The sequence below is a fragment of the Nannospalax galili genome, unplaced genomic scaffold (assembly GCF_000622305.1).
Source record: "Nannospalax galili isolate Female #2095 unplaced genomic scaffold, S.galili_v1.0 scaffold302, whole genome shotgun sequence".
In the NCBI taxonomy this organism is placed as follows: Eukaryota; Metazoa; Chordata; class Mammalia; order Rodentia; family Spalacidae; genus Nannospalax; species Nannospalax galili.
In genome coordinates this window covers 1,417,967-1,431,615 of record NW_008350120.1, presented here as the reverse complement: position 1 = coordinate 1,431,615, position 13,649 = coordinate 1,417,967, and the positions used below count along the sequence as shown (strand labels likewise).

Here is a 13,649-nt window from a genome sequence, read left to right as displayed (position 1 = left end):
TATTTAAAAATGTTTTATTTATTATTTTATTTATGTGTAGGAGCATACTGCCTGCATGTATGTAAGTGCACCTGTGTTGTGCAATGCCCATAGACGTCAGAGGTGACAGATTCCCCTGGAACTGGAGTTTATTCATGGCTATTAGCTGTGGCACTGTGGGTGCTGGGAATCAAACCCAGGTTTGAGTCCACAAAAGCAGCTCGTGTTCTTAACTACTGAGTGCCAGGGATGAACATTTGAAACTGGAGGAATGACAAACACTTCACAGTCCAGGACTGACTTTCTGATGGCTGGGGTGGCTACCTTGGTCCTTCACACTGCAGCCCACACACTGAACCCCCATTTCTCTAGTGAACACTGCTAAGAGTCTCTTGAAGACCTTTATCCAGGAGCCAGGCAAGAAACCACCCGAAGTCCCACACCCGGATGGTGACAAGGCACCACGGGCTTGTATGTTGATCCCAGAGGTTTCTTTCAGAGGGCCTGTGAGGCACTTCTTAGGGATGGGGCAGTTGGGGAGGGGTGAATTTCCACTCCAGCTTCATTCTTGGTTGGAAAGCAGGGGAGGGGAAGAGGGTATACAAACCCATCTGCTGAACCAGGGACCCACCACCAAGTTTTGGAAAAGTGTAAACCCAGAAGACAGCTGAACCCAGGCTGTCTCTCCTGGGGCAGACAGGCCCTTTCCCAAGGCATGGTCCCCAAAGTGTGCTGACTATGACCCTCCTCTGAGAGAACCAGGCGACCACCCGTGGAGAAGCGCAAAGGCCACCTCCTCGGCCCGTCTGCCGGTGACTTTTCTTAAGCGACCTCTACCTCGTTTTTTATCTGGGTGTCCCCGCTACGTTACTGATGAGGGGAACAGCTGGGCTGACGTCAGCTTCTTTGATCTTTGGGGTCATCCCGTCCTCAGAAATGAGCAGCAGGGGGAACGCGCCCCGCCTCTCCATCCCAGGAGCCAAGGTCTCGCTGCCGGAATAGCACCCGGACCCCGAGCAGCGGGCGGTGCCCGATCTGCAGCCAGTGACTCTGTAGGACCCAGAGCACGTGGCGTGTTCGCCCTGGTTTTCCGCCCCTCGCCCACCCTTTTCCTCCCGCAATCCCAGGCCCTGCGCGCTCTCCCCCGCACGCGCGGACCTGCGCTGGAACCGCGGCGATCAGCTGCGCAACTCCTGACGAATTTGAAAAGGGCCCAGGGGCGGGCGGGAGCGGAAAGCCAGCACTCGGCCATAGGCCGCTCAGCCCAGCGATGGGGGCCCCACGCCGCGGAGTGGCCGCGTTCCGCCCGGCACGTGCAGATCCCCGGAGCCGCCGACACCCGAGGCGCCCGGAACGGCGGGGTCTGGGTGCGGGGTCACGTTGCAAGGGGGTCAGGCCTATACAGAGATTCTGCAAGGCCAGCTGGATCCGCAATCAGCTCGGGGCGAGTCTGGAGCCTGGCTCAGCGGCGGAAGACCCAGCTCGGCGACCCGGGGGTAGCGTGGGCGGCGTGGAGTGGGACAGTGGCGCCGCACGCCGCGCACTTCCTGTTCAACGCGCACCGCCTTCCACCGCCCTGTGCGCCCGGAGCCTGCGCCACGGCCAGGCCCGGCCCCCACGGTCCCCTGCGTCCTGGGGGGCCGCGGCACGCTTGCCGCGGGGGACGGGCGTCCAGCCCTGCTCGCCCCGCGGGGCTCGGGCGCGCCCTCGGGCCCGCAGGACCCCACCAGCCGCTGCTACTACTTGTGCCGGCGGCCACGCGCTAGCCCAATTGCAGGAGCGTTCGCCTTTGCGCCTCCTCTTCCCCCTCTGCCCTCCCTCTCGCCCCGAGAGGAGGACCTCCCGGCCCCAGGCTCCGGGCAGCTTTATTCCGCGGCCCAGGGTGATGCACTTCCACGCAAACTGCCTCGCTCTGGCCACCGTGTCCACCCAGGCGCAGGCACCGGAGGGCTGTTTTCCAAGTTACAGTTTTTAATTGCACCTGCCAGGATTACCTCTGGGAGTCTGTGGGAGGAGCCGAGAGGTGGAAAATGTTGCTTGGCTTTGCAGAAGGAGGAAAACTTTGTCACCCAGCAGACCTCTGCCACGCGTAACCTGAAGCAGTGCGGGCCCCGGCTGCACGCGATGATCCGGTAGGAGGAGGAGGACACTCCGGCTCCGCGCTCTCCGCTGCCCGCCCGCCCCTCGGGTGGCGCCGCGCGTGGTACCTGCTGCACCCGCCCTCCCCGCGGAAGTCCCCACGAGGTGTCTTCAGACTGCAAGGACAGTCCTAATCCTAAAGAACGCGCGGCCCCCGTGTAACGGCAGCACCCGGGGAGGTCGGGAGGGGACGGAACCCCGGGGGACGAGGCTCCAGGAATCAACTTCTGGCTAAAGTTATGGGAAGCGCGGCCATGGACATCAAGAAGAAAGAAGTTTCCAGCCCCGGCGGGAGCGGCAAGAAGAACCCCAGCCTGAAGCGGAGGTCGCTGCGGGTGCACATTCCGGTGAGTCCCCAGCCCGGGAGCTCCGGTCCCCCCGGCGGCACCGAGGCGGTTAACGTGGGACTCCCCGCGCGCGCTCTGCGCCCCTCCTGTCACTTCGGGCGGCTCCGGAGGGGGAGGGGCGGGGTCCCAGCTGGGCCCCGGAGCCCGAGGTCGGATCTTGCTTGGCACCCGCGTGGAGCTCGTGGGCCATCCCGGGCAGGGGCCGGGCGAGGGGGGGGGGTGTTGGCTGCAGGGCAGCGGGGACGCGGAGCGCGCTCCCGGGTGCGCGGCTGGTGGCCGCCTGGGCGTAGCCCCGATCCTGCCGGGTGCGGGTGCTGGGGTGGGGGTGGGGGGTGCGTCGTGTTGTTTTGCTGAAAAAGGACGGTGTGGACTGCTGCGCTCCGGGAGGTGGAGCCACGCGAGACTGCCAGGGACCGAGAAAAAGGGTGGTGGGTGGGGACGTCGTGGGGGCCGTGGGGTGGCTGTGCTCCCAAATAACGCTCCCTCAGTACCAATTTCCTCCTGGTGCTTGTGAATCGCAGCAGGGGCCCCTTTGCAGCGGCTCCTTTGGTCTCACCAGTAGAGCATGACCAAAGGCCTGGGTGGGATTTGGGGGTTCAAGGCTCTAGTCTATTCCGGGCTGTCGCGAAATTCAGCTCAGAGGATGCCGGTGCCTGGGCTGGACTTTCACGACAGCGATCAATCCAGCCAGAGGAAGCAGAGGGCAGGGTCTCGTTCCCACCGTGCTGTAGGTCTGTCACTAGCTTGACCTGGAGGGTAGTGCAAGGCTGCTTGTTCTCGCCGCCCCCAAAAAGGGATCAGGTGGCAGGAGGTGTACTCCAAGCTCTTACCTTTTCCGATGGACCCCCCCCCCACCTGATCACATCACTGCCGTCACGAACCAAACAAAGGTTTTCCCAAACCCACGTGCCAGCACACCCCCAGACAGACACGCAGGTGTGCAACCACAACAGGTTCCGAGGAGAATATTTTGTTCCCGCCACACTCTGAGGGTCTTGGAGCAGCATGGGATGGCTCGGGGAGTCCCACCTTCCTGCCTGCGCTGCCTGATCGCATCTAGGCTGATCCCCATCACAGCACTGGCCTGCCAATAGCTCCACACTCAGTCCACTCTAAAGAGCACTAGGCTTTTCCTACTGTGTTTGCCCTGAAGCCCTTCCTTTCAGACTCCCTCCATCCCTCTCCTGGTCCAGGGCGTGCGCCAGCGGGTGAAGATTAGGACTTGGAGCCCCACACATCTGATAGGTGCTTAAGGGTACCGGTAGGCTGAAGTTGGATGCCCCAGCAAGTCATGAATCCCTGGTGGTGACCCCACAACTGGGGAATAAGGGTTTTGAGGAAGAAATATTCTTGCTTGCATCGCCCATATGAGACATTTTTTTCCATATAAGACATTTTAAAGCTATATTTTGTAAATTGAAAGAAGCATTGTTGCTAAGATTAATTTAACAGTGATGGTGAGTTGGCCCTTTAACCACTCAGCTTGTTCTGTTTGTTACACAGAGAAAATGGCCCGTTTTGCCTGCCTGCCTTTCAGGGAGACTGAAATAAAACAATTCATGAAAAAGCTTTTTACAATGTCAAGTGTTATATACATGTATGGCTATTACATGTATTTCAGAGGTCAGGAGAGAGATCCCCACACTCGGGAGGCTGAGATCCTGATGCTCACAAGAGGACTTTTGTGAGCTTAAGGCCAGCTAAGGCTACATAGCAAGGTCCTGCATGTAAAAAAATAAAAGGGGGAGGGAAGAGCAGGGAAAAAGTGAGGGGGAAAGAGAGAGGGAGAGGGAGAGGGAGAGAGAGAGAGAGAGAGAGAGAGAGAGAGAGAGAGAGAGAGAGAGAACCATGCCCATTGGCCAAACCATATTGAATTGAGGCCAAATGGAGAGCCTGATCCCGGCCTCTCTCTCTCTCTCTCTCTCTCTCTCTCTCTCTCTCTCTCTCTCTCTCTCTCTCTCTCTCTCGTGTGTGTGTGTGTGTGTGTGTGTGTGATGAGAGTGGGGTGATGTGGGTGGGAGTGTAGGGCAAAATCCAGAATTGGCTGAGGTCAGTCTGTGAATGCTAAAAACCAGTCAAAGATGGGACACAGTCGCCATTCTGGGCATGACCTGGCCCTTGTCAAAAGTATTCATCCCATTGTCTCTCAGTGGTTCACTAAGCGTGACATGTGCCTGGTGCTTCCCTTAGGGCAAGAACCAGGGCTGAAGGAGAGAGTTCTGTCTCCCAAAAGGCTTGAGGTTGCTGACAGGATCAGGAGCTTCCCTTACCTGCCAACTAATGGTGACCTGTTGATCACTGTGTCAGGAGAAGGAAAATAGGGACTTAGGACACATGCTAACAGATAACCCAAGGGCATAAGGTGAGTATACCAGCCCCACAGCCGCTGTGTGTGGAGATGGGAGGAGAGGGCAGTAACTATGGGCTGATGTGTTCTGACAGACTTCAGAGGTAGATGGAGATGGCTGTTCTATTTCATGGATTCCTGTGTCCCGTGGAGGGGAAGGGCTTGAGGACCTAGGTACTAGGGAATGGACGGACAGCAGATCAAGCAGGACTTTGAAGGAGGGTTGCCAGCAAGTAACTACAAGAGGCCCAGAAATTTGGATTTCAAATAACATACAGGTTTTTAGCTTAAATGTGCTGCTTTTCAGGTTTGGAATATACTTACACTAAAAATGATCTGTCATTGTGTGAGATCTGTTGAAGTGTATCCTGAATCTGCCTTGACAGCTAGACCTTGACAGCTAGGCCTAGGGCATGAGGAATTCCTCACAAAGGCAGAGAGGCTGCAGTAAAGGCCCTGCCCCCTTGTGCCCAAGCCCACCTTGAGGTCCCCCAGCGGCTTCAGGCTTGTGTCTTTCTGCCTGAACACTTCTCCCAGGTATGGTGCTGGTTTAACTGAGTACAGAAATACTTGGAAGTGCTGAGATGGTGCTTGAGGGATAGACCTCCACCAAGGAGGGGGTCATTGGGTGAATAGTGCCAATGTGACTCCACAGACCATTTTAGGAGAATGGAACCCCACTAGTTTGCAAGTCTTTGTGGCCTGTCTGGCTTCCCTGTGATTGACTCCCTCCCTCCCTCCCTCCTTCCTTCCATCCCTTCCTCCCTCCCTCCTTCCTTCCCTCTCTTGTGCTGCCTGACTTAAACTATTCACCAAGACCTAAGTTCTTGTCTAAACTGAGATGCCACTAAAAGGTGACTTATCTGTATTCTATGAGAAGTAGCCAGGCCAGCAAGGTGGAGGGAGCAAGGGCTCATGCCAAGGCATTCGGGTGCTTTGGCAAATGTCCAGGGGTCAGAGTCTCAGGGCCCTACAGTAAGGACAAGCTGAGAAAGGAGGGATGGATGGGGGATGCTTTGAGGGAGATAGAGGCACCTCCATGTCTAGTGGGTATGGCAAGGGAAATGGAAATAGAACTGACTTATGAAGTTATTTGCCAGAAAGGGCTAGTTCCCAGAGGAAATGAAGAATTCATTCAGTCACAGCTTGGATGTTTGAGCCTAGGGAGGCAAAGCAATGGGAAATCACAGATCCTTCTTTGGGCCCCTAGTCTGCTGAAGGTGGTGTCCCAGGAAAGCCCTTTCCAAAGACATTGGGTTCCTCAAAGCTGCTCTGGGAAGATGTGGTGGTATTGTAGGTGTGGCCAGTTGGTATGTTTGGTCGCACTGAGGTGATGAGTCCCCCTGGGGCCCTGAGGGTCTGAACAGCTGTCTTTTCATTCTGTGGCACAGAGTATCTTTCGGTACCACAGCCACATCTCATGCAAAGCAAAACAGCCACTTACAGTGCTGGGGAATCACTACAGACATTTTTCCTTGGTCTTGGGTCATCTGTAGCCATGTTTATTGTATTTGTCCAATGGCTCCTGCTGTGCCTCAAGGCATGGGGAAAGAATTCATTTTGGGGGACACCCCTGGGTCAATGGGTGATAGCAGGTAAGAGACAGCACAATGCTGGATAGTTTATCAGTTCAGTTAGACTGATGGCCGGGTACCCAGTAAGGGAAAAAAGCCTCTGGGTCTCATTGAGGCTGTGGCTCTGCCCGGGGTTAGCCTCTTCTTCACCTAGCCTGGATCACCTTGTGGGTATACTATTCAGGGTCTATTGGAGAGGTGCAGGAGGTGAGAGTGGGTCTGGGAAGCAGCAAGTGGTACAGTGTTTGGAGTGTAGTGTACTAGATTTCTTCTTCCCACACATAAAGGATAAATGAATATGCAAGTAATGGGAACAATCTTAGAAAGCATTCCACTGGACATGTGGCTGAGCATGATGCCCAGCACTTGGGAGCAAGTGCTCCCCCCCCCAAGAAAAAGCAGCTGCCCAGTTAATGCTGAAACTCATGCGTCTCACTGGCATACTTTACCCAGTGAGTGCTAGCTGGTACATCATGGTCTTTGAAATTGAGGGCCAATGACAGGGCAGGTAGCCAAGGGGGTTAGGAGGGCCTTGGAGAGAAAGAGCTGAGCAAAGCAGGACCTTGTGGTAACACTGAGGCAGCCAGAGAGCTTGGGTTTTCACCTGTCAGGCACTAGTGACAGAATGGACATGTCCCCAGCCCTCTCAGGAAGGAAGCTCCAGAAATCCTTCATAGTCACTAGAGACAGACTGAAAATAGATCCAAGAGCAGCTGGCTTGTCTCAGAAGGTTGTGGAGACAAATGGCTTGTGTGAGTCCATTGCTCAAGATGCCTCCTGGCTTCAGCATGACCACCAGGGGAACCTCGCCTTGCTGGAGGCTACAGTGCCCTCTGTGCTGGTAATGCCTGTGACCATACTCCCTGGAGAGGGTGGGGCAGAAATTGTGTTCTGGTCCTGGGACTTGAGGACCAAGTGAGCAAATGCTCTCTGTCCCTCCCACCCCTGAAGGTTTCCTGACTTGGAAGGTTTCTTGAGTTGGAGTCTCAGGAAAACCATGCAGCTTTGACCTTGACCTTGACCTTGACTATGGCTGGTTTGTACTTGCTCTTTGATAGGCTAGAGTTTAGGGCAGAGTTTTCCAAAGTGTGGTTCTTGAACCAGCTTAAGTTTAGTAGCATTATCTAATATGCTTTTAAAATATCAAACCATAGGTCTCCATCCAAACCTTCTGAATTGGAGTTTCTAAGGCCCATGATTCTCTGTGTCCATGAAGTTCTCCATGGGATTCTTATGACTACTGGGGTGTAAAAATAATTCGTTTCGTTTCGTTTCTCCAGTACAAGACTGTCCATTTCTTCTGTTCTCATGGTTTTGTGTGTCGTACTGGATAGCTTTAGTGGTCAACCTGACACACTTGGGTAGAGGGAGCCTCTATTGGGGAATTGCCTCCATTGGACTTGCTTGTGGCCATGTCTGTGGGACATTTTCTTGATTGTTGAGTGATGTGGGATGGCCCTGTACGCTGTGGGTGGTGCTACCCATGGGCAGGTGGTCCTGTGTTGTATAAGAAAGCAGGCTGAGCACAGGTCAGGGGGCAAGCAAGTAAGCCACATTCCTCCATGGTCTGTGCTCCAAGGTCCTTCCCTGAGTTCCTGCCTTGGCTTCTCTTGATGATGAACTGTGACCTGGGAGATGTAAGATAAAATAATCCCTTTCCTCCACAAGTTAGTATTGGTCAGAGTGTTTTGTTACAGAAATTGAAGGCAAACTTGTATGTGTGTCATCTGTTTTTCTATTTACCCATCCACCCACCCAGCATCTGTCTATTCATCCAGCATTTATCTAAATATTCATGTATGATATGTCCATCAGCCATCACCTGTCAAATATCCAGTCTATCTAAATATGCATGTATCATCTATCCATTCATCTATCCATCTATCAGTATTCAATTATTCATCTCTTATCTATCTACCTATCTATCCATCCATCCATCTGCCTACCTAACCATCTACCTACCTATCCATCCGTTCATCTATCATCTTTCTTTCTATCATCTCCATTCATTCACCCATCATCTGTCTTCTACAAATCATTTGCACTGTTTGAACCATCATTGAGAAGAAATATCCTTTACTGTTGACTGTTTAACAAAGGCAGGATACTTCTGACTTCCAAATAAAGATGAATGCTCAGATTAGCCTCCAGCTGGGTAGTTGATGTAAGTCAGCCTCTTAGGCCACACTGGAAGGTTTCTTGACTAAGCCCTTGGTACATCTTGGGATGTTTGTGTACATAAACTCTTATAGGGTCCAGGTGCCAGAACTTTCAGCAGATTACTAATGGAGCTCCCTGAACTATCTTATGGCTTCCAGGTTTATTTGCAAAACCTGAATGCTGGGTCTTAGTGTCTAATTGTGAAAGGTCTGACTAGTGAGTGGGTACACCAATTAAATGTCAGATGGGTACAGTCCAGGGCCAGACCCAGAGAAAACATGGGTAGCTGGAGAACAGATCTTAATTCCCCTTCCCCTGGAACTCTATGCTACCAAGGGAGCATGGCCCTCCGTGCAACAGCATAGCACAGAGCGCGCGCGCGCGCACACACACACACACACACACACACACACACAGATGTGAGGGTTGGCTGACTCCTTTGTCCATGGCTTTGAGGAATGACCCTAGGGCTGAGGCCTCTTAGCTCACCCTCTTACGCCCTTGCCGTGGATGGTCCATTCATCCTTGCATGGTGAGTGACATGGACAGTTGCTGTAGAAGTGAACCCTGGCTCTTACTCTCACCTAGCGCCCCACCCCCACCGCCCTCCGTTCCTGCTCAGTGATGGCCCCTATTGGCGGAAACAGGCTCTAACCACTACAGAGTGGCCCAGGGATCTGTTCTACCCAAGGCTATGTCTGGTACTGAGGTACCAAGCCGGCAGCCCAGCACGGCTGGCTGATTGGATCCTGTATCTTCCACACTGGGCACATTTATTATGGTGCCCTGTGCTTTGCTGAGACCTTTCTCTGCCTGTTCTCTTTGATTGTCCCTTCTTGAATAAGGCCTAGAAAAGCGGTGTAGTCATTACTACTGCGTCTCCACTGAGGGCTGCGTACAGCCATGGTTGACTACACACTGCAGGACTATCAACTCACCTTAGATTGACTGGAATGGACTTGGAAGCCCTTTTTTGTGATTTATTTATATTTTAAGTATATGAGTATATTGTCTGCATTGTGTAAGTGCACCCATGTTGTGCAGTGCCCTCAGGACAGAAGATGGTGTCGGATCCCCTGGAACTGGAGTTATAGACGGTTGTTAGCCGCCAGGTGGGTGCTGGGGATCGAACCCAAGTCCCCTGCAAGAACAGCCAGTGTTTAAGAACACTGAGCCATCTCTCCAGCCAGGAAGCCCTTTCTGTTTGCCAGTGCCTCCTCCTCTGCCCAGATGCCATGTAGGTAACTTTAAAATCAGTTCATAGCCTGTAAAATGTTCTGGTAAATAAATGGGCTCAGAGATGATGCTTCCTGACGGTTGATTTCTTTCCCTCTTCCATCTGCTAAGCTCCCTGCCAGGAACTTTCAGTTTCTGGCACCTTTTGCTTTTGTGGGTTTCCAGACTCTCAGAGGAGCTTGGTGAGAGTCCCACACATCCTTCCCCCCCAGCTCAGGGACTCTTGGCTTCCTCCATTCCTCCATCCACTCTTCCTTTGACTTAGAACGTGAACATCGAACACGACCACCCGCAGAACACCCGCTGTGCCTCATTTCTTTCTGTAAGCAGTCCCACCCATCTTTGTCGGCATCTGTTGAAGTACTCCATGAACTAAGAGGCTGATAAAGAAGTGCTGAGCAGCGAAGTTAGTTAGAACGGTCCTTCGTTTGCTCCGTTAGTCAGCTGACTTAGCTCAGAAAAGAGTGGAGGATCCATGTGAGAGGGAAGCTGTGTCCCCAGGCTTAACCACAGGGCACTCTCCGAGAATTCCGCTGCCACCCACGGTGTGCATGTGCAGCCAGAGCAGAGGAAATGGTTAAACATTAGCTGGCTGTGCATGCCCCCCAGTGGGAGAGTCACCTCCAGTTGGGCTGTTTATGCATTTGAACTGTACTCATCCCTTCCTCTACCTACTTTGAAAATAATTTAATCTCCATCCTTTGCTTCCTGTTGACAGGAAGGCTTCGCTGCCGACTCATGGTTTGCCACAGACCAGCGGGGTGGTGTCCCGGCCTTGGGGCTCCTGCCAGGGCCCCAGTGTTTTGGTGTTCTTTGACTGGGCAATGAAGTTGCTGATGAATGTCCAACACAGACCAATTGGCTCTCAGTAACCCCAGGCTCCCAGCCACTTTTCTGTGAGGCAGAGGCTCATCCTTACTGTGGGTCTGCGGCTCAGTGAGCCCTGGAAGAAGAGAGTCCTGTAGTGACCTCTTCTTGTACCAGGGAAAGGAAGAGGAGGGATGCCACAGGAAGCATGGAGAACTTTAGAAAGAACAGGGAAATGACCCACTGGATGTGTAAAGGACTAGGGAACAGAGGATGGTTAAGATTGAGTTTGCAGCCAGGCAGGGTGCCTGTGAGGAATAGAACCCTGGGAGTTCCTTTGGGTCTGTGCTCTGGTTCCTGTGCTGGGTAGAGGGTACAAAGGTGCCAGTGTGATGAACTGAACTGTATTGCCCAAAAAGAGCCATTGAAGTCCTAGTCCACCGAACCAGATAGGGTCTTTGCAGGTGGAATTAAGGTCTGAGCTAGGATGATATTATTAGGGTTGGCTCTAATCCTATATGCTGGTACCCTTTGAAGAAGAGGCCATGTGGGCACAGTGAAAAGGCCATATGGAGATGGAGGCAGTGTTGGGGTGATGGTGTCACAAGCCAAGGGATGTGGGGCTACCAGGCAGTACAAGCAAGGGAGGATCCTCTGGAGATAGAAGAGAGAACACAACCCTGCCAACACCTTGACCTTGGATTTTTGGCCTCTAGAATCCAGAGAGGTAGGTTTTTGTTGTTGCAAACCACCAGGTTTGTGGTGCTGTGTTATAACAGACCCAGAAACATCCTGGGACTGAGGCAAAGAACCATCGGGGGGAAATGACAGCTCTGCCTCTTCCCAGGTTCCAAGCTCATAACCCATCTGCCTACAGTTCAAGGCCCTGCTCTGTACTGTACATTCTAGTCATTTTGTTTTAAAGATAACTGAACCTTGGCACAGACTCTAAGCCAGGCACCAGGAAAGTCCCGGCTGGCTCTTCTATCAGGTAACGGTGGGTGGGGGACTGCGTCCTGCTTCATTTACCGCCAGCCTGTTCCATAGCAGGCACAGTGCAAGTCCTGGGGGTCTCACTGGCTCAGCTTTCTCACAAGGCCTTCCTCCTCACACGGGCAACCTTGGGTACCTCCGACCCAATCAGATCATTGTCATTCTTTTCAAATACTGCTAAGTGTGGAGACTTAAAACAGTCTCTTCATGGTGCTCTGCCTCTGCTGGGACGTTCTCATGGTCAGTGTTGAGCTCTGAGGTCAGTTGGTGACTCAGCTGGGGTGGGGTGGGGGGATCCATGGTCACTCCATGGCTTCACAATGGCAGGGCAATGGGGACAACATGGCCATGTGGCTAAAGACTAACTCAGGTGTGGTAACAAGAGAGTGAGCCCCAATTTCAAGGGTTTCTCCAGCCTGTTGATCACAGCAGGAGTCAGACATGAAGCCACAAACTCTACCTCCAGGTGGCAGGGGCCACAAGTCACAGACGGAGGGATCTGAGTGCACTTACCAAACCAGTAACTAAAGCTCTTCAGATCTATTACATGTATCATGTATTGGGATATTGTATACCTAATGTCATCAAACAACATATATCTAGTCATATTACATAGCATTTATATGATTCTTGGTGTATATACAATGTAATATATATATACACAATGTAATATATAAACACACACACACATATATATACGTATACACACACATATTACAAACAAGGATTAGGATTAAGATCTCCATTTGACTCCAGTGCCCCAGTTGTGTGGATACAATGCTTTGTCCCAGGTACAGGTGGCTTTCGAGGGTCTGCACACGAGGTACAGGGAGAGGCATGCAGGGGAGCTGCGTCTTCCTAAAGGTGAGCATTTGATAGCATCCCGTTTCTGTCACCGGAGCTGAGTGAGCATCGGAGGTGATGTTTGGGCCTGGGAAGAAGCCAGGGTCAAGGGAACAGAGAGGGTGTTTGTCTCCATACCACTCTACTTGTTAGGTGTATTTTGAGATTTCTGAAATGACCTTGGGCCACTGGTAATAGAACATTCTCAGCTGTAAGACAGAGAAATACTGGACAGGGGTACCAAACAGTCTAAGGAAGAAACTTGGCCAGGTGGCTTTCTGCTGGATTGCTGAGTACTAGCCAGGAGAGGAAGTAGCCCAGAGGGCATGTGGTGGCCACTGGGAGCCCAGAGCTCCACTCTGGACCAGCCCACAGAGGTTGACCTGCCAAGGTCCCAGGACTGGTCAGGAGTAAATGAGGGGCTATAACTTGGGTTTTCTATTGTGAAAAGTTGGGACAACAGGAATCCTTCCTGAGACTGCAGGTGAGGCCCACCTGCCGGCCCGCATCTCTACCTGCTCCTCAGTTAGAGGTCAGAAGACAGTCTCAAAGCAGTTCTGTTTTGTGGTGACTCAAAGCAAGAGTAAGAATTGGGGCAGAGGTGAGCACAGGATACCCTGGGATATTCTGGACTGTCTTCTGTGATCATGTCAATACCAGGGCTCAGTACAGGGCTAAAGGCTGAGTTCTGTGGGCCAAGCACACCAGCACAAGATTCACTACTCTAATAAAATATGTCGTGAAGACCAGAGGCACACTCCTGTTTCCCTCCTCTTCCTCCTCCTCTTCCTCTTCTTCCTCCTCCCCATCCTCCTCCTCCTCCTTTTATATTTTATTATTTTTATTTTATGTGTACAAGTGCAACGCTTGCATGTACGTAAGTGCACCTGTGTCATGCAATGCCCATGGAGGTCAGAAAAGGGTGTCAGAGCCTCTGGAACTGGAGTTATAGATAGTTGTTTGCTGCCGTGTGGGTGCTGGGAATCGAACCCAGGACCCCTGCAAGAGCAGTCAGTGCTCTTAACAGCTGAGTCATCTCTCCAGCCCCATCTCTGTTAATTCTTAACTGATGACTCCACCCTCCAGGGAGCTGAATTCCCTTCCTCAGGGCAGTTATTCTTCTTTAAAAAACAGTTTTATGACCTTAAGAGTAAAAATAAATTGGTTTATCTGGGCTAATTGTAGGGTCTTAAACACCCAAAAGGAACGTATAACCAAAGATTA

The 13,649-nt window shown here is 52.4% G+C and overlaps 1 protein-coding gene across 2 annotated transcripts in view; it reads left to right on the top strand.

Moving 5' to 3' along the window:
• Positions 1-1,650: 1,650 nt before the first annotated feature.
• Prkag2 (protein kinase AMP-activated non-catalytic subunit gamma 2) overlaps positions 1,651-13,649 on the top strand; it is a 303,018-nt gene continuing 291,019 nt past the window's right edge. Inside the window, exon 1 of one of the 2 annotated variants that reach the window (XM_008847248.3) lies at positions 1,651-2,465. In XM_008847248.3, the coding sequence (XP_008845470.1) occupies positions 2,358-2,465 (108 nt within the window). In that variant the 5' untranslated portion in view covers positions 1,651-2,357. The remainder of the gene's footprint in view (positions 2,466-13,649) is intronic. The other variant, XM_008847250.3, reaches the window with a different exon arrangement.